The sequence below is a fragment of the Platichthys flesus genome, unplaced genomic scaffold (genome assembly GCF_949316205.1).
Source record: "Platichthys flesus unplaced genomic scaffold, fPlaFle2.1 scaffold_69, whole genome shotgun sequence".
Lineage (NCBI taxonomy): Eukaryota > Metazoa > Chordata > Actinopteri > Pleuronectiformes > Pleuronectidae > Platichthys > Platichthys flesus.
The window spans coordinates 1-19,805 of NW_026910078.1; the positions used below are offsets into that span (position 1 = coordinate 1).

The following is a 19,805-nucleotide window of genomic DNA, read 5'->3' on the forward strand; positions in this document are numbered from 1 at the left end:
AGGAAGCAGATGTCTGTGAGTATTTTTTTTTGCGAGACTTGGTAAAAAAAACGTGACGCCAACGTTTCATTTTTTTCCCCATAATTCAACCAATTGTTCAAGTCATGTTATCTCAATATACGTTATCATAGTGTTTCATGTTTTTTTTTATGGTTTTCAAGCACTTTGGTTTCTTCAACCTTCCATCACCTTTGCACTCAGACAGCTGCTGTCGATAAGTTTCATCTCAGAGACGTTATCAAGAATGACTATCACACCCTGATTCTTTGTAAAATTTATAAATGGCTGTGACAGTTAACGGCAGCTTCTTTAAAAGCATTTGATTATCACATTTGTTAGACACCTAGATATGTTTTAAAGAGTTAAAATGACAGACAAGTAACTATACTTTGCTGTGAACATATATAATGTATTATAATAATAATATAATGGTTATTTAAGTGTCTCAGTATTGATTAAAGTGAAGCAATCACAAGTAGGTTCAGAAAGGTGATTCATAATTAATAACTTCTTCTTAAACAAAGTGCTAATGAACAGACTCCAGTGCTGCAGCTGTTTAACAGCGCTCCACATAAATTACCCAATTTTCCAAATAGGAACCTTAGACTCCTGGGACGCTATTAGTTTCCTCTAATCGTATTTTCTGCTGTGATGCATTAATCTGTGAGTGTCAGTGACGTTTCCTCTCTCTTCAAGGAGTCCCTGTGCGAAGGAATCGACTTTGACAGCTCCGAGGAAACTAGTGGCTGTGTCCGCTTCTGAGTGAAGATGAAAGTCTTGTTCTTCATGGCGCAAATTAAAGTTTGGGTTCGATCATGACTCAGAAGATGGATAGAAGTATTTTTTAACTACTGTTTTTGGAAATCGTGGTCAGAGGAGGATGAAGTCAAAGAGGAGTTTGTGTTTTAAAACCAGGCAACTTGGACACAGGGTCATTTTTGTTTCTTTATAACTGCAGTTTCTGTCTTTGTCTTTATTCTGCATGCTGAGGCTTTGACCTGGAGGCCTTATCATTAGTATCATAAACTATTCTGCATGTGCACTACAAAAATGTCAGTGTTTTACACAACTGCCAACTAATCCTTATTGTACTGTAAATAATACAGAGCCTTATTGATCATTACATACACTGAGTATCAGCTCCTCTATTCTTCTCAATAGAAGCACATTATGATAAAAAATCAATTTCTACATTAGCAAGAACAGGTCATGTTTTGAACTAGATGCTGTAAAAACTTTTTATAATATAAATCCGCTCATCTTATAGACAGACATTAGCACTTGTGATTGTTATCTGAAGCCATCGTGTGTTGTCTCATCTTATAGATTTTAGAGATTGTACTGAACAGGGTTCTGAAGGAAGATTAAAATGATGTATAAAGATTCATCCCTCTTGTTATAGAAGCATTGTTAGAAAATACTTTACTTGACATATTGTCCCGGGAGTGGGTAACAGATGAACTTTCTGTCTCGAGCTGCTGTTCACTATTTTTAATGTGTCTCAATCAGCTCTTAATGATACATATTCATTATGTGTTCTATGAAGGGATTTGTAGGTACTACTGCTATTTTGTTGAGATACTTTTGTTCATGTTAACAAACAAAGAATTAGCTTTATTTGCTTCTTGCAAACGTTTATTTTCTTCTTAACTTTTCTTCAACATCAGCCTTTTTATTTACTAATGCAGAGTTTCATTCGATGACTGTGTCATGTTTGATCATTGATAAGTGACTGCCGTGCTCCAATCAGCCTCCTTGTGCCTTTTTAGCAGACGATAAAAGTGAGTTTCAATGAGTCTTGTTTTTTCTCAAAGAAATATCAGAGTCAAATGAATCTGAGCATTCAACTCTGTTAATGATAATTATTGACTCATTGTATTATCCCTTGTTACATGAAAAATGTGGTAGATATTATTAAAGAACTAAATTAATTAGATTTCATGGCTAATCACAAGGCCCAAACTGTCACTGAATGGAGAGGTTGAATGGAGAAGCTAAATGACTCAGCAGGTGGAATAGCAAATAGGAAAAAGGGAAAATAATTCATTAATTCACTTAATTGCTTATTTCTCCTTTTAAGATTCATTATCAAATGGATTTTTAGATCCCTGCTATTTTGCATTTAGTGGCCATATTCCACATTTGTACTTTGAGGTACTTGTACCAGGGCTTACATCAGATAATCTTCATATTGAGATGAAAATAAAAACAATTAAGCATTTAAATGACAATTTCTACAATTTCTAGGACTGCAAATCAGCACTGAACAGGCCCAAGCACATGCATTTTGAAGCGTGGAATGCGTTTTGCGCAATGCGGCAAAGATAAACGCTTCCCTACCTGCATTCGTCCCGTGATGTTGATCCTTGTCTGCTAATTGCTTATTAGATTAAATAAGTTTGTTTTGAATCACTGCCCTATAATCTATGTTGTTTTATATAGATCTGTGATCTACTGAGTCCAGTATCACACAGATTGACAGACGGAACCGAACCATCCCAGTACAAACAAGCATATAAAAATAATTATCTTAAATTTTAAAGATTGGGACATCACAGCTGTCTCTGAATTTAACAATCCTGCTGTTTGACATTTACCGTCATTCATGCGTGAGTGTAATGCTGCGTTGCAGACAACTCGTATGTCAGATATTCTGACTTGAAATTGCACAGTTCTGTCTTCAAGTCAAACGTAAACAAACATGTCTGACTGTGAGAAGCTGATTAATTTGTCTTGTGACAAGACAATTCAACTGTAGCCAGTGCAGCCTCCGTTCATACAGAAACAAAGAGGAGGAGGGCGATGACGCATTTAACTTTTATTAGACTTTTATTCTTGGAGACACATTCAATACATAAAGGAGAACAAACACTGTCATTGAATCTCATGAACCAAGAAACCATTGTTTTAAAACAAACATAAATGTTGATAAATACGAATAAATATTTGTTGCAAAGGTTGCAATTTAATCAATTCTCTCCTTTATGAATCCTCACATGTCTCGTACAATAGGACTGAATCTTAAATCTTTAACCACACTCAGATCAACTAAACTGTTTTTCTCCTGTATGAATCATCATATGTCTATTTAGATGGCCCCTTTCGTTAAATCGTTTACCACACTCAGAGCAACTGAATGGTTTCTCTCCTGAATGAATCATCATATGTCTATTTAGATTGCTCCTTTGGTTAAATATTTCACCACAATCAGAGCAACTAAATGGTTTCTCTCCTGTATGAATCCTCATGTGTCTATTTAGATCGCCCCTTTGGTTAAATCTTTTACCACACTCAGAGCAACTAAACGGTTTTTTTTCTGTCTTACATCTCATATTACTTAGAGGCTGTTTGTTGTTTCTTGTATTTAAAACAGTCTGAGGTGCCTTGGTCTCCAGCCAATCATCCTCACTCTCTTCAGTCTTAGAAGAGTCTTCCTTCTTATCCTCAGGACCTTGTTGTAAACGTCCATCAGGACCTGAGTTCCTGGCTGGTTCTGGTCCTCCAGAGTCCGCTTTGTTCTCCTTCCTCTCACTCGGATGAGGCGTTGAAATTTTAAGTTTCTCTTCCTCTTCTTCACATTTCACAGTGACAGGAGTCAATGTGAATTTGATATCAGCTTCCTCCAGTCCTTGAAGCTGCTTTCCATCCTGATTGGTCCACGGTTCCTCCTGTTCCTCTTTAATGTGGGGGGGCTCTGGGTCCTCCCGGTCCACAGGAGGGTTCCTCTGCGGCTGCTCAAGGGCAACCTCTTCTTTATTCACCATCAGTTGCTGGACATCTGCAGGACACACTGAAACACAAATATACACACTTATAATTTAAGAGCTTCCTGAAGTGTTTGGAAAAACTTGTGCTGTGTTGTTTAATGTCGACTGTTGGCATTTTTGAACGATTGCATTCAGGAAGTAGAGATGGTCGTTTACAGTTGGTGTTACGACGCAGTTCGTAAAGGAAGCAGCATAAAAAAAAAAGGATTCTAGTAAAAAAGTTTTTTCATTCTTAGCAGCAGGTTTTCTGCAGAGACTCGTTCACAACAGCATCAAATCCTCATTATTCAGGTGAGATGTGGAGCAGCAGACAGAGACGGGAAGTGGTGGCTATGACGACCATCATCATTTACCCCCAAACACCAACATTGAACGGGTTACATACAACAACAAGCAGAGAATCATGGACAGACCAGCGAAGAGAAATGCGGGTCTGTTGTAAACAGCCAGGAGGCTGCGCGCTTGAGAATGGCAAGGCGCGGCCGCTACATAGTGTGGTGCTGCTCCTCTTCGGATTCTTTGAATCCTTCAGCCTGAAACATGCTTCTGCGTTTTCACGGGCCTGTAAGCGCAAGAGCCCTTCCGGGTCCCTTACGTGCTCATGTATCCCTTCTTACGTGCTTACGGGCGTTGCCCCATTTTTCTAATATTTACGGCAAAGCTCTAAAAGCTCACTCAGCCCGCAAGGCTGTGATTGGTCTGCTCTACATCCCTTCTGGAGCTGCATTTACGGTTTCGTGTGTGCCCTGATGCTGTATGAGCGGTTGCACACGACGAAGAAGATCATCGAATCGGCCAACCGACATGCGAAAATATCTGAAGTGCATATCTTCGTCCATATCAGACGCAGACGCAGTCGCAGAAGCATGTTTCAGGTGTTCCCATACAAGAAAACCCTTTCTGCCCTTTTTGTCGATCAGACAGGTCTGCCCTACCTCTGCCATTTTCCACTCTCGCTGTCGTGTTTAAATACTGCCGGTCCACGCACACACAAATCGACTCCTTCCCTTTACTGCTGCTTGACAGTGAGTGCCAGTCAGCAGGGCGGTGTTGAATGCTTTGGGTGAAGGAATGAATTGCGCATGCAATATCAGAAAATCATTTCAACTCGATTATATTAGTTTGGAGATCGTTTGACCCAATAATCAAAATCACTATTACATTTGTATTAATTGCACTGCCCTACGCTAAGGCTATCTTTATTATTGTCAACATGAATATTAAAGTGACCACCATAATAATTTAATCGGTCTTTAGGTCTAGGTTTGATAAACTCAGGGAATCTTGTTAAAATTCAGTATAAGCACAGGAGCACGGTAAACGACATCAAATATGATTGGCTGTTGGTGTTTCTTGGATTGGCGTGGAAGCCTAAGGACAAGACATTCAAATGATTTCATTCAAATTGAATTCTCTGGGAAAGTGTGAATTTATATGACGGGGGGGAGTAGATTAATTTAGACTGACACATTCATCAGGATGCAGCCACATCTCAGTGAGGTACAATAAATCTATAGTGTATCTGAGACTAGTTCACTAACTAAAATAGCCTTTGATGACAGTGATCTAATGTTTAAAAGACCACATTTAAAAGTCTTAGTCTCCTGCATTGTTGCAGACGTTGTGTTAATTTGTATTAGATTATTTTGTGGAGTTCTAGCTCTGTTAATGTTGGATTAAAACAATTTAATCAGACGTGGAAAGACAGTTTCTATGGGGTTGTGTGACTGATCCAAAGGGAGCGCAGAGAAGTGTGTAGCACTGCAGCTCTGCTTCCTGGTCCCAAATCTGGGTTGTCATGTTATAGACTGAGTAATACTCCTAGATAAGAGAGCTGCTCCCTCCCAAGTGGGATGGACGCCGTCTCTCCTAACAAGAACAGGTTTCCTCCAAAAACTTAGCCAATTATCTACAAAGCCAGGAACCGTTTACAGGACACCACCTCGACAGCCAGCGGGTAAAAGACAACATGCGGCTGAACATGTCATCACCTGTTGTGTTGGGGAGAGAGCCAGAGAAAATGTCTTTGTCCGACATCGTTTTTGCAAAAGCACACAAGGACTCAACATTCACTTTGCGAAGCCGGGAGTCGTTGCTGCCGACGTGAATTACGATTTTACTGTATTTACGTTCAGTTTTCGCCAGTAGCTGCAGTTTGGATTCGATGTCGCCGGCTCTGGTCCCTGGGATGCAACTGACTGTGGTCGCAGGAGAATCTGTTTGAACCGTGAGCTGGTGGCTCTTTAATCGTGGGCTCTTTAAGGGTAGCACTATGCCCCCTCCGGACCGTCACCCAGCCGCCCTGGGCTCCCGGCTGCAAGGGACAGGTCGAGGTACTGCTAGGCTAGGTTGCACCGCCGCGGCTAAGCTAAATACAGCTAACGGAGGTTCTAAGTTGCGGAGCCGAGCTTCTAGGTCACTAAGCCTCGCCTCCATCGCTACCAACACACTACATGTATTACATGTACCACTACTGTTAATGGAGGCAGAGGAGTCAGTAAACACGAGACACTCGGAGCAAGAGAGAGCAGTGGAGCAAGAGGGAGAGAGAGAAGACATGGCAGCTGTATCCGCCTGTCAGACTACGAGGCTGAGCTCACACAGAGTCACGAAGCACCAGAGAGTAGGGGCTGGGGTGTGTGGCTGTTTAACTATAGACCGGTGCTTTTAGCCGTAGTGATACAGAGACACAGCTGTTAGCAGAGGAGCTAGTTCAGAGAGCGTGACCATCACCAGCGGCAGCACGCTTACCGTAATGACGTAATCATAACGTTAACTCTTACCAGTAGAAGTTTATCAAATTAATATGAGTGGAATTGAGTTCAGCCTGTTGGTCCGGCCCTTCACAACTGTCCATGTTCTCATGTGGCCCCTTGGGAACATGAATTACCCCCCCCCCCCCCGTGCTCTCGGGACTGACCTGCTCTGTGCAGCCGGACTACGGGCTGCATCGCGGCATCGATCACCCTCCTCTCCCGCTCGTACCGCTCCACTCGGTCCTCGTACCAAGCCACGGTTTCCTCAAGCCCCACGAGGATCTGCTCCATCGCCGTCGCGAGCCGCTCGGTGAGCATCGCTCTCAGCTCCAGGACTTGAGCCTTTCCTCCTCCTTTCTCCATCTGGAGCAGGAAGTCTTCAGCGGCAGCGCTGATCCGCTCATGTACCGACACCCGCAGCAGCTGCACGGCCGACATGTTCCTCCTTCCTTCCCACTCTGAGTCTCTATGAGGGGACAGAGGAAGCCAGAGACTCCGAGCTCAGAGCCAGCAGTGACCCCTGTTGGACTGGAGGACGAAGAGGAAACGAAAGTACTAATACTGCACAGTAGAAATACTCTGGTACAAGTAAACAAGTACTAAAGTATAAACAACAAAATAAACTCAACCAATGGTAGAAGAAGAATTCGGATCATTCACTGAGGTAGAAGTACCAATACAGTAAAGTCATATTCCATTACAAGTAAAAGTACAAGACAGTGAAGTGGAAATACTCAATAATTAAATTAAACAACCCCGACAGTAAAACCAAAAATAAACAACAATTTCTAGGACTGAAGAGCAGCACTGAACGGGCCCGAGCACTTAAACGCTTCCCCTCCTGCGTCCGTAACGTGATGTCGATTATTGCCTGCTAATTGCTCAATTAGGTCAACACTATCTTTTGCACATCAAACTCGGAAAACTTACTGTAAATTGGATGATAGTTGTAAAACAAAGTGTATTTCCTGTTGCCAATAGGTGGCGCCATCAGTATTATTACAGACAGACTAATAAATCTGTTCAAGTAGGGAGTTTTCATGTTATTAGACTGTACAACGATACATAATAAAATCAATGCTAATTTCCACAAAGCACAGCTGCCTCTCTACCCAAACCCATAATCTATAAATATTCCTGGTGAATGCTTTGTTATGTGAGAACCATACTGCTTGCTTACATGGTCTGACTGTGTTGCTTACCTGCCGCAGGAGGTGAAGGTCTCCAGTCCCGACTTCCATGAGAGACACAGAGAGTCAAACGCAACGAGTGCTACAAGGTCATTTATCAACCTTAGATCCTGACAACTACGACACGTAAGAGCTGATCACATCTGCTTCTCTCTATCTCAATAGGTCATTACATTTATTATCTGGATCATTGTCAGTAAACAGATTTAAAGTTCAGCCCCATATGATCCATCACCACCTGCAGGGACCTGTCGTTCATCAAGGGGATAAACGTGAGCCGGTGTTTCCTGGTGAACCGGGTGCAGGACTACATCCAGAGCAAGATCTAGTACTACCTGATGAACATCAACGTGCACTCTCACTCCATCTACCTGTGCCGCCACGGAGAGAGCAACCACAAAGTGGAGGGCGGCATGGGGGGGGACTCCGACCTTTCTCCTCGAGGGAAACACGTAGTACACAGAAAGAACCAATCACAAGACTCATTAGTTCCCTGGGATGAGATTTACTTTAATTCTCTCCATTGACTTAGCATTAATCTAATAAAACAGACAGTAACCCTTAAACAAGAATTGATGATATCTAGATGACGATTGTCGATTTGTGTTTCTCTGGTTTCCCAGTTCGCCCACGCCCTGAGAGGCTTCATCGAGGAGCACCAACTGTCGGATTTGAAGGTTTGGACGAGTCAACTGAGGAGAACCATCCAGACGGCGGAGGAGCTCGGAGTTCCTTATGAACAGTGGAAGATTCTCAACGAGATCGATGCTGTCAGTACCCCGACATCCAACCTCCCACATTTTGAAATGATAGGAATCACTGCACTTTCACATAGATCTGGTTAAGATAGAGAGAAATCCAGTTTTTTTTGGTCCCCTGCCTGCATATTCGATTCTGTCTTTCATCACATGCTGATGTTAAAACACTTAGTTTTGTGGGGGGTAAGAGCTGCTTCATGATAGTGAGGAAACCAGAAGAAATGAGGAAGATGTGTCGATGTAGCTTGGAGCCGCAAAACCGTTTTCACAGTCATTTCGTCCCTTCTTCTTTACCGTCAAGAAAACCAAATTTTGAAAATCAGTTCACAACAGGGGTCTCCAACACGTCGGGCAGGTTTTCAGTAGCTCGCCTGATAGGTTGACCGAAACAAATAAAATAATAAAAAATAATAATAATAATAAAAAAAATTTAAACAAATTATATTCCGACGACAGTAAATGCACCTCATCTCACTTACGTTCACATATATGTCACATTGGTGTCCGGTGTTAATGTAGCCAAAGTGACGTTGTGACGTTGAGTGACGTTGTACGCTCGCTAAGCTAAAGTGAGGAGTTTGGTGGTATTAGCAGAACTTTACACAAACAACAAAGATGGAAAACCAAGGTGGCCAAGTCAAGAAAAAGCAGAAAACATACAATTTCCATTTGGAGTGGGAATGCGGGTTCTTCTTTACTAGCGTGAAGGACAAGTGTGTGTGCCTCATATGCGGGAGCAGTGTTTCGGTCGGCAAAAGAGGTAACGTGGAGCGCCACCACACTCAAGTCCACGGTAACTTTGCACAGGATTTTCCAGCAGGCAGCACTCTACGGACTGAGAAAGTGAACCAGCTGAAAGCAAACCTTAAAAAACAGCAATGTTTATTCATCGGACCGACGAAGAAAGCCAACGCGGCCACGGAGGCATCATTTAAAGTGGCGCACATTTTGACAAAGCACAAGAAGCCATACACCGATGGCGGGATGGTGAAGGAAGCAATGACAGCGGTGGCCGACACATTATTCAAGGACCATAAAAGTATAAGACTGAAATCATGTCCGCTATCGCTGATGTACAGCTTGGCGCAAACACAGTGGCACGGCGAGTGTCTGCGCTCTCTGCCGATGCAGTGGGTCAGTTGGAGCGGGACATGATTAAATGCAAATGGTTTTCAATTCAATGTGACGAGTCGGTGGATGCGGCTGATACCGCTCAGATGGCTGTGTTTGTCCGGATGGTTTTCGAAGACGCTTCCACCAGAGAGGAGTTTTTGACGTTGCTTCCACTAAAAACCACAACCAGAGGAGTCGATATTTACAACGTTGTGAAAAAGTACTTCGTTGAAAATAACGTGCCTATTGAAAAGCTGGTGTCTATTACAACAGACGGCGCACCAGCTATGACAGGACGCCACTCAGGATTTTTTGCACTGTGCAAGGCCGACCCGGACTTTCCTAAAATTGTGAACTATCACTGCATCATTCACCAGCAGGCTATATGCGCCAAAGTCATGAGATTTGATCATGTGATGAAACCTGTCATTAAGATCATCAACTCCATTCGCACAAAGGCCAAGCAGCACAGAAGCTTCAAACTGCTCCTCCAGGAACTGTCTGCTGAACACAGTGATCTCCTTCTCCACACTGAGGTGAGGTGGCTGAGCCGAGGAAAAATACTGCATCGCTTCTGCTCATTGCTGAACGAAATCAAGGCTTTCATGGAGTCAAGAGAGGAGGACACTACACTTTTGTCTGATGCTGAGTGGCTGCTTGATCTTGCGTTCCTGACAGACATGACAGAGAAACTCAATCAGCTCAACACCCAGTTACAAGGTAAAGACAGAACAATTTCTGACATGATCAGTGCTGTTAAGGCTTTTAAAGCAAAACTGTCATTCTACCTCCAGCAACTGAAAAACAAAAGACTGCAACACTTCCCAACAGTAGTTAAGATGTTAGATAGCCATGCAGGGGCTGACTTTGTTTTGGATGTCAATAAATATTGTGACCTCATGTCAAAGCTAGGCCAGGAGTTTGAGGATAGGTTCAATGATTTTGATAAGCTGGAGCCATGTGTGGCATTCATTGCCAACCCATTCATGGAGGTAGACATCACAGAGATTTCAGAAAAGATGGCTGAACTGTTCACTGTCAATCCTGTGGAGATGGAGATGGAGGTTATAAATCTCCAGAATCATGTTCAGCTTAAGTCTCAGCAACACTCACAACATTTCTGGAGCCTTGTAGACCCAGAAAACTACAAGAACATTCACCAAGCAGCACTTAAAATTTCTGCTTTATTTGGTTCGACATACCTTTGTGAAGCTGCTTTTTCTGACATGAATGTCATCAAATCTAAATTCAGAACAAGACTGACAGATGAACATTTAAATGACTGTATTAGAGTGAACCTGAGTGCATACACTCCAGCATACACCTCTTTGGTGGACTCCATGCAGTGCCAGTCATCTCACTAAGTTTTAAAAAGAGTGAGTGTACTAATGTTTTCTTGGACCTTTGATGTTGAGTTATTAAGTTATTGTATTAGAGTTGAGTTATTTTTGATAAGCATTGTGTATTGCAATTTCACAGGTGTACAAACAGAAGCTTAAGTCAGTTGATTAATAAATATGTGCGATGTGATGCAAGTAGCTCTTGGCCACTTAATTTTTTTCTAAGTAGCTCTCAGTTGAAAAAAGGTTGGAGACCCCTGGTTTACAACATGTCTCTACCACAGCAGACATCTGGACTGCTTACAATAAAAGCTTCCAAGGTGTAACTGCACACTGGATTAATCCGAACAACATGCTTCGTGGGAAATCAGCCCTGGCATGCAAGAGATTAAAGGACCGACATACGTATGACATTATTGCAACCGAAATAGACAACATCCATGTATCCCATGGCCTATCTTTCAAAGTGACAGCAACGGTTACTGACAATGGCTCTAATTTTGTCAAGGCGTTTCAAATGTATCAGCCACCTGAGTCAGACACTGAAGATAATTTGGAGGAGGATGAGGCGACTTTTGAAAACATTGGGGATGTGCTAGATAATGTTGTTGAATGTCAATGAGGTGGTTTTACCCCCACATCACAGATGCGCATCGCACACATTGAATCTCATCTCATGCACTGATGTCGATAAGTGGCTAATGTCAAAGCCAGAAACGAATTCTATCTCCAGAAATGCTATCACAAAATGCGCAGGGCTGTGGAACAAGGCAAGTTGGTCAACGGTGGCTTCGGAGATTGTCAACGATGTTATTGCTAAGACGCTGCTTGTACCTTGCACCACCAGGTGGAATTCGTTCTATGATGCGGTTGCTCGAATTTCTGTATACCTGTGGCCGAATTGAATACAATATCCTCCCAACTTCAGATGAAATGCATCAGTGAAAGGGAACATCAGGTCCTTAAAGAGTATTGTGTTGTGATGAAGCCACTCACTCTGGCTCTTGACATTCTGCAAGGAGAGGACAATTGTTTTTACGGAACACTCTTGCTGGCTCTGGAGACATTGATGTCTAAGACTCTGGAATTAATAAAACACCTTGTAACACTTGATGGCCTACCAGAGGCAATTGTTCAGGTAAATATTTTATTTTGCATTTATATTTATCCAATCAATGGCTCAGTTAAATTTATTTGTGTCTAGATAATGTGACATATTTATAAGTGCAGGTCAATGTAATAGTGACTGCTCTGTAGTCAGATTTATGCTATATACCTAATATGCATATTGTAAAAAACACTTGTTTTTAAGACTTGTTTTGATGCTCTTGTTATGTCTTTTGTGTCATGTATTTCAGCCAATCAGATTTGCACGTGTTCTTGAGGATAATGATGCTCTACTGGCTGCTGCAGACTCTACAGCTTGTCCAAAATGCCGCAGCACGTGTCCTGACGAGAACAAAGAAAAGAGAGCACATTTCTCCAGTATTAGCATCGCTACACTGGCTTCCAGTTAAATCTAGAATAGAATTTAAAATTCTTCTCCTCACCTTCAAGGCCCTTAATAATATAGCGCCTTTTTACCTTAAAGAGCTTTTAGTACCTTATAACCCACTAGAGCACTCCGCTCCCAGAATTCCAGCCTACTTAAAGTCGTCCCTAAAGTCTCTAAAAGTAACGTAGGAGCCAGAGCTTTTAGCCATCAAGCCCCTCGGCTGTGGAATAAACTACCACTTTCAGTTCGGGAGGCAGACACCATCTTTTCGTTTAAGAGTAGGCTCAAAACCTTCCTTTTTGATAAAGCTTATAGTTAGAGCTAATTAGTGCGCTAGAACGTTACTTGTTCTATTTTATGGCACATGACACACAGAGCTTCTCTTTCCAGCTTCTCCTTCCTCTTCTCCATCCCTATCCCCCTTCCCCGGAATCCCTTTGCTTTATCACCCGCAGATCCAGGGCCTCTGTGGCCGCACTATGGATTGCGGTTTATGGATCGCGCACCGGGGGTCGCAGTGTTGGATCCAGTGTGGCGGATTCTGAGTTATGTGGGCTGATCGTGGTGCTGGTGGCGGACCCTGTGTCGCGTTGGCATTGGGCAAGGTCTTCAAGATCAAATGCTTTAATCTTGAAGACTTTAATCTTGATGATGTTTTCCTGCACGTGGCATCTAGTGCACTTCTGTCCGTCCTGGGAGAGGGATCCATCACATGTGGCTCTCACTGAGGTTTCTATGTATTTTTACCCTGTTAAAAGGGTTTTTAGTAGTTTTTCCTTAATCTTGCTGAGGGTTTAGGACAGAGGATGTCACACCCTGTTAAAGCCCTTTGAGATGAGTTGTATTTGTGAAAATTACATGAAGGACGTTATGAAAAATAGATTATGTAGAAATAAGATATAAACACAAATCTTGTATGCTATTCAATACGTTATATTTTATATGGACATAAAAACTGTAAAGTCTATTTAAAACAGTGAACTATGAATATCTGTTGATAAATACGAATAAATATTTGTTGCAAAGGTTGCAACTGAATCAATTCTCTCCTTTATGAATCCTCACATGTCTCGTACAATAGGACTGAATCTTAAATCTTTAACCACACTCAGATCAACTAAACTGTTTTTCTCCTGTATGAATACTCATATGTCTATTTAGATGGCCCCTTTCGTTAAATCGTTTACCACACTCAGAGCAACTGAATGGTTTCTCTCTTGTGTGAATCTTCATATGTCTATTTAGACTGCCCCTTTCGTTAAATCTTTTACCACACTCAAAGCAACTGAATGGTTTCACTCCTGAATGAATCATCATATGTCTATTTAGATTGCTCCTTTGGTTAAATATTTCACCACACTCAGAGCAACTAAACGGTATCTCTCCTGTATGAATCCTCATATGTCTATTTAGATGGCTCATTTGGTTGAATCTTTCACCACAATCAGAGCAACAAAACGGTTTCTCTCCTGTATGAATCCTCATATGTGTATTTAGATTGCTCCTTTGGTTGAATCTTTTACCACACTCAGAGCAACTAAACGGTTTCTCTCCTGTATGAATCCTCATGTGTCTATTTAGATCACCACTTTGGTTAAATCTGTTACCACACTCAGAGCAACTAAACGGTTTTTTTTCTGTCTTACATCCCATATCACTTAGAGGCTGTTTGTTGTTTCTTGTATTTGAAACAGTCTGAGGTTCCCTGGTCTCCAGCCAATCATCCTCACCCTCTTCAGTCTTAGAAGAGTCTTCCTTCTTATCCTCAGGACCTTGTTGTAAACGTCCATCAGGACCTGAGTTCCTGGCTGGTTCTGGTCCTCCACAGTCTGCTTTGTTCTCCTTCCTCTCACTCGGATGAGGCGTTGAAATTTTAAGTTTCTCTTCCTCTTCTTCGCATTTCACAGTGACAGGAGTCAATGTGAACTTGATATCAGCTTCCTCCAGTCCTTGAAGCTGCTGTCCATCCTGATTGGTCCACGGTTCCTTCTGTTCCTCTTTAATGTGGGGGGGCTCTGGGTCCTCCCGGTCCAAAGGAGGGTTCCTCTGCGGCTGCTCAAGGACCGCTTCTTTATTCACAATCAGTTGCTGGACGTCTGCAGGACACACTGAAACACAAATATACACACTTATAATTTAAGAGTTTCCTGAAGTGTTTGGAAAAACTTGTGTTGTGTTGTTTAATGTCGACTGTTGACTGAATATTTTGAAAGATCGCATTCAGGAAGTAGAGATGGTCGTTTACAGTATGTGTTACGACGCAGTTCTTAAAGGAAGCAGCATAAAACAAAGGATTCTAGTAAAAAAGTTTTTTCATTAATAGCAGCAGGTTTTCTGCAGAGACTCGTTCACGACAGCATCCAATCCTCATTACTCAGGTGAGAGGTGGAGCAGCAGACAGAGACGGGAAGTGGTGTATTAACGTCGCTGCTCGAGCTGATGCTAGCTTACGTTAGCCTGTGAGCGGTTCCTCCTCGATAATGAAAAAAAAATTTATAATCATGATTATTTTGGACAATATTGAAATCACGATTATTCAAACGATTACTTTTGAGTTTGAAAACATGATGCATTTATTCAGTATTTCGCTCCAAAACAACAGACCGACAGTGAAAGAGAGGGGTGGGGGATGGCTATGACGACCATCATCATTTACCCCCAAACACCAACATTGAACGGGTTACATACAACAACAAGCAGAGAATCACGGACAGACCAGCGCAGAGAAATGCGGGTCTGTTGTAAACAGCCAGACGCTGCACGCTTGAGAATGGCAAGGCGCGGCCGCTACATAGTGTGGTGCTGCTCCTCTTCGGATTCTTTGAATCCTTCAGCCTGAAACATGCTTCTGCGTTTTCACGGGCCCGTAAGCGCAAGAGCCCTTCCGGGTCCCTTACGTGCTCATGTATCCCTTCTTACGTGCTTACGGGCGTTGCCCCATTTTTCTAAAATTTACGGCAAAGCTCCGCAAGCTCACTCAGCCCGCAAGGCTGTGATTGGTCTGCTCTACATCCCTTCTGGAGCTGCATTTCTGGTTTCGTGTGTGCCCTGATGCCGTATGAGCGGTTGCACACGACGAAGAAGATCATCGAATCGGCCAACCGACAAGGGAAAATACCTGAAGTGCATATCTTCGTCCATATCCCTCATAGGTCGGACAAGGGATGCAAATTCACCCATCCTTGGCCTCGGTTGATTTAATGGTCGTACAGACCACCTACGCCTCAGTCTTCTCTCCAGTCACTTTTCCTGATGACTAATTATAAGAAGTTGCTCTTCAATGTCCAGCAGCTCCATCTCAATCAATTGTTGTTTGGTTGGAATCGTGAATACACTCTCTGCCATGGTTCACCGTGTGTTTGTAATGGAGAACACGACTGGTAGAAGGTAAATAAACAGTCAACAACGATTGCCACACCCACAAAGAAGGCGTCTCTCAGGTCGTCTTCGACAAACAGCATTACTCCGCCTAGTGTTCGGGCGAGGAATTGCTTTGTAAGACGCGCAACGGTTGGGGAAGCATGAATGACGAGTCTTGTGCCACAGTGGCACAAGTTGTCGATCAGACATGTCTGCCCTACCTCTGCTATTTTCCACTCTCGCTGTCTTGTTTAAATACTGCCGGTCCACGCACACACAAATCGACTCCTTCACTTTACAGCTGCTTGACAGTGAGTGCCAGTCAGCAGGGCGGTGTTGAATGCTTTGGGTGAAGGAATGAATTGCGCATGCAATATCAGAAAATCATTTCACCTCGATTATATTAGTTTGGAGATCGTTTGACCCAATAATCAAAATCACTATTACATTTGTATTAATTGCACTGCCCTACGCTAAGGCTATCTTTATTATTGTCAACATGAATATTAAAGTGACCACCATAATAATTTAATCGGTCTTTAGGTCTAGGTTTGATAAACTCAGGGAATCTTGTTAAAATTCAGTATAAGCACAGGAGCACGGTAAACGACATCAAATATGATTGGCTGTTGGTGTTTCTTGGATTGGCGTGGAAGCCTAAGGACAAGACATTCAAATTATTTCATTCAAATTGAATTCTCTGGGAAAGTGTGAATTTATATGACGGGGGGAGTAGATTAATTTAGACTGACACACTCATCAGGATGCAGCCACATCTCAGTGAGGTACAATAAATCTATAGTGTATCTGAGACTAGTTCACTAAGTAAAATAGCCTTTGATGACAGTGATCTAATGTTTAAAAGACCACATTTAAAAGTCTTAGTCTCCTGCATTGTTGCAGAGGTTGTGTTAATTTGTATTAGATTATTTTGTGGAGTTCTAGCTCTGTTAATGTTGGATTAAAACAATTTAATCAGACGTGGACCGAAACAGTTTCTATGGGGTTGTTTGACTGATCCAAAGGGAGCGCAGAGAAGTGTGTAGCACTGCAGCTCTGCTTCCTGGTCCCAAATCTGGGTTGTCATGTTATAGACTGAGTAATATTCCTAGATAAGAGAGCTGCTTCCTCCCAAGTGGGATGGACGCCGTCTCTCCAAACAAGACCAGGTTTCCTCCAAAAACTTAGCCAATTATCTACAAAGCCAGGAACCGTTTACAGGACACCACCTCAACAGCCAGCGGTTAAAAGACAACATGCGGCTGAACGTCATCACCTGTTGTGTTGGGGAGAGAGCCAGAGAAAATGTCTTTGTCCGACATCGTTTTTGCAAAAGCACACAAGGACTCAACATTCACTTTAGTGACCTCCGACATGCGAAGCCGGGAGTCGTTGCTGCCGACGTGAATTGCGATTTTACTGTATTTACGTTCAGTTTTCGCCAGTAGCTGCAGTTTGGATTCGATGTCGCCGGCTCTGGTCCCTGGGATGCAACTGACTGTGGTCGCAGGAGAATCTGTTTGAACCGTGAGCTGGTGGCTCTTTAATCGTGGGCTCTTTAAGGGTAGCACTATGCCCCCTCCGGACCGTCACCCAGCCGCCCTGGGCTCCCGGCTGCAAGGGACAGGACGAGGTACTGCTAGTTGAGGCTAAGCTACGTGCTAGGCTAGGTGGCACCGCGGCGGCTAAGCTAAACACAGCTAACGGAGGTTCTAAGCTGCGGAGCCGAGCTTCTAGGTCACTAAGCCTCGCCTCCATCGCTACCAACACACTACATTTATTACATGTACCACTACTGTTAATGGAGGCAGAGGAGTCAGTAAACACGAGACACTCGGAGCAAGAGAGAGCAGTGGAGCAAGAGGGAGAGAGAGAAGACATGGCTGCTGTATCCGCCTGTTAGACTACGAGGCTGAGCTCACACAGAGTCACGAAGCACCAGAGAGTAGGGGCTGGGGTGTGTGGCTGTTTAACTATAGACCGGTGCTTTTAGCCGTAGTGATACAGAGACACAGCTGTTAGCAGAGGAGCTAGTTCAGAGAGCGTGACCACCACCAGCGGCAGGAAAACAGGAAATGACGCAGCACGCTTACCGTAATGACGTAATCATAACGTTAACTCTTACCAGTAGAAGTTTATCAAATTAATATGAGTGGAATTGAGTTCAGCCTGTTGGTCCGGCCCTTCACAACTGTCCATGTTCTCATGTGGCCCCTTGGGAACATGAATTACCCCCCCGTGCTCTCGGGACTGACCTGCTCTGTGCAGCCGGACTACGGGCTGCATCGCGGCATCGATCACCTTCCTCTCCCGCTCGTACCGCTCCACTCGGTCCTCGTACCAAGCCACGGTTTCCTCAAGCCCCACGAGGATCTGCTTCACCGCCGTCGCGAGCCGCTCGGTGAGCATCGCTCTCAGCTCCAGGACTTGAGCCTTTCCTCCTCTTTTCTCCATCTGGAGCAGGAAGTCTTCAGCGGCAGCGCTGATCCGCTCATGTACCGACACCCGCAGCAGCTGCACGGCCGACATGTTCCTCCTTCCTTCCCACTCTGAGTCTCTGAGGGGACAGAGGAAGCCAGAGACTCCGAGCTCCGAGCCAGCAGTGACCCCTGTTGGACTGGAGGACGAAGAGGAAAAAAAGTACTAATACTGCACAGTAGAAATACTCTGGTACAAGTAAACAAGTACTAAAGTATAAACAACAAAATAAATCCAACCAATGGTGGAAGAAGAATTCGGATCATTCACTGAGGTAGAAGTACCAAGACAGTAAAGTAATATTCCATTACAAGTAAAAGTACAAGACAGTGAAGTGGAAATACTCAATAATTAAATTAAACAACCCCGACAGTAAAACCAAAAATAAACAACAATTTCTAGGACTGAAGAGCAGCACTGAACGGGCCCGAGCACTTAAACGCTTCCCCTCCTGCGTCCGTAACGTGATGTCGATTCTTGCCTGCTAATTGCTCAATTCGGTCAACACTATCAATGGCACATCACACTGGGAAAACTTTATGTAAAGTAAAGATGATAGTTGTAAAACAAAGTGTATTTTCCTGTTGCCAGTAGGTGGCGCCATCAGTATTATTACAGACTAATAAATATGTTCAAGTAGGGAGTCTTCATGTTATTAGACTGTACGCCGATACATAATAAAATCAATGCTAATTTCCACAAATCACAGCTGCCTCACTCCTCAAACCCATAATCTATAAATATTCCTGGTGAATGCTTTGTTATGTGAGAACCATACTGCTTGCTCACATGGTCTGACTGTGTTGCTTACCTGCTGCAGGAGGTGAAGGTCTCCAATCCCGACTTCCATGAGAGACACAGAGAGTCAAACGCATCGAGTGCTACAAGGTCACTTATCAACCGTTAGATCCTGACAACTACGACAAGTAAGAGCTGATCACATCTGCTTCTCTCTATCTCAATAGGTCATTACATTTATTATCTGGATCATTGTCAGTAAACAGATTTAAAGTTCAGCCCCACATGATCCATCAGCACCTGAAGGGACCTGTCGTTCATCAAGGTGATACACTTGAGCTGGTGTTTCCTGGTGAACCGGGTGCAGGACTACATCCAGTGCAAGATCTAGTACTACCTGATGAACATCAACGTGCACTCTCACTCCATCTACCTGTGCCGCCACGGAGAGAGCAACCACAACGTGGAGGGCCGCATCGGGGGGACTCCGAGCTTACTCCTTGATGGAAACAGGTACGAGTACACAGAAAGAACCAATCACAAGACTCTTTAGCTTCCTGGGATGAGATTTACTTTAATTCTCTCCATTGACTTAGCATTAATCTAATAAAACAGACAGTAACCCTTAGACAAGAATTGATGATATCTAGACGATGATTGTCGATTTGTGTTTCTCTCGTATCCCAGCCCTGAGAGGCTTCATCGAGGAGCACCAACTGTCAAATTATAGTCGGGTTGCACGCACGCACAGTGAAGAGGAAAAGTCTTGTTCTTCATGGCGCAAGTTAAAGTTTGGGTTCGATCAGGACT

At 43.3% G+C, this 19,805-nt stretch overlaps 2 protein-coding genes across 3 annotated transcripts; both read right to left on the bottom strand.

Moving 5' to 3' along the window:
- Window positions 1-2,805: 2,805 nt before the first annotated feature.
- LOC133950609 (zinc finger protein with KRAB and SCAN domains 5-like) lies at window positions 2,806-7,006 on the bottom strand. Its single transcript, XM_062384657.1, has 2 exons — window positions 6,688-7,006; window positions 2,806-3,790 (listed from the first exon to the last, which is right to left on the bottom strand). Exons 1-2 carry the CDS (start codon window positions 6,959-6,961, stop codon window positions 3,045-3,047), a joined length of 1,020 nt encoding a protein of 339 aa, XP_062240641.1. The 5' UTR covers window positions 6,962-7,006; the 3' UTR covers window positions 2,806-3,044.
- Window positions 7,007-12,010: 5,004 nt separating this feature from the next.
- Window positions 12,011-18,360, bottom strand: LOC133950607 (zinc finger protein 2-like). Of its 2 annotated transcripts, XM_062384655.1 has the most exons (3): window positions 18,035-18,360; window positions 14,150-14,527; window positions 12,011-12,373 (listed from the first exon to the last, which is right to left on the bottom strand). In XM_062384655.1, exons 1-3 carry the CDS (start codon window positions 18,306-18,308, stop codon window positions 12,279-12,281), a joined length of 747 nt encoding a protein of 248 aa, XP_062240639.1. In that variant the 5' UTR covers window positions 18,309-18,360; the 3' UTR covers window positions 12,011-12,278. The 2 variants fall into 2 exon arrangements, with proteins under 2 accessions (XP_062240639.1, XP_062240638.1); XM_062384654.1 differs by having other exon boundaries at window positions 12,068-14,527; window positions 18,035-18,353.
- Between the last annotated feature and the right edge of the window lie 1,445 nt (window positions 18,361-19,805).

Bases quoted from the DNA above. Each gene is read 5' to 3' on its own strand.
- LOC133950609 (XM_062384657.1), bottom strand. From the start codon at position 6,961: ATGTCGGCCGTGCAGCTGCTGCGGGTGTCGGTACATGAGCGGATCAGC. The intron at 3,791-6,687 runs GTCAGTCCCGAG...TTTGTGTTTCAG, and splicing joins AGTCCGGCTGCACAGAGCAG to TGTGTCCTGCAGATGTCCAG.
- LOC133950607 (XM_062384654.1), bottom strand. From the start codon at position 18,308: ATGTCGGCCGTGCAGCTGCTGCGGGTGTCGGTACATGAGCGGATCAGC. The intron at 14,528-18,034 runs GTCAGTCCCGAG...TTTGTGTTTCAG, and splicing joins AGTCCGGCTGCACAGAGCAG to TGTGTCCTGCAGACGTCCAG.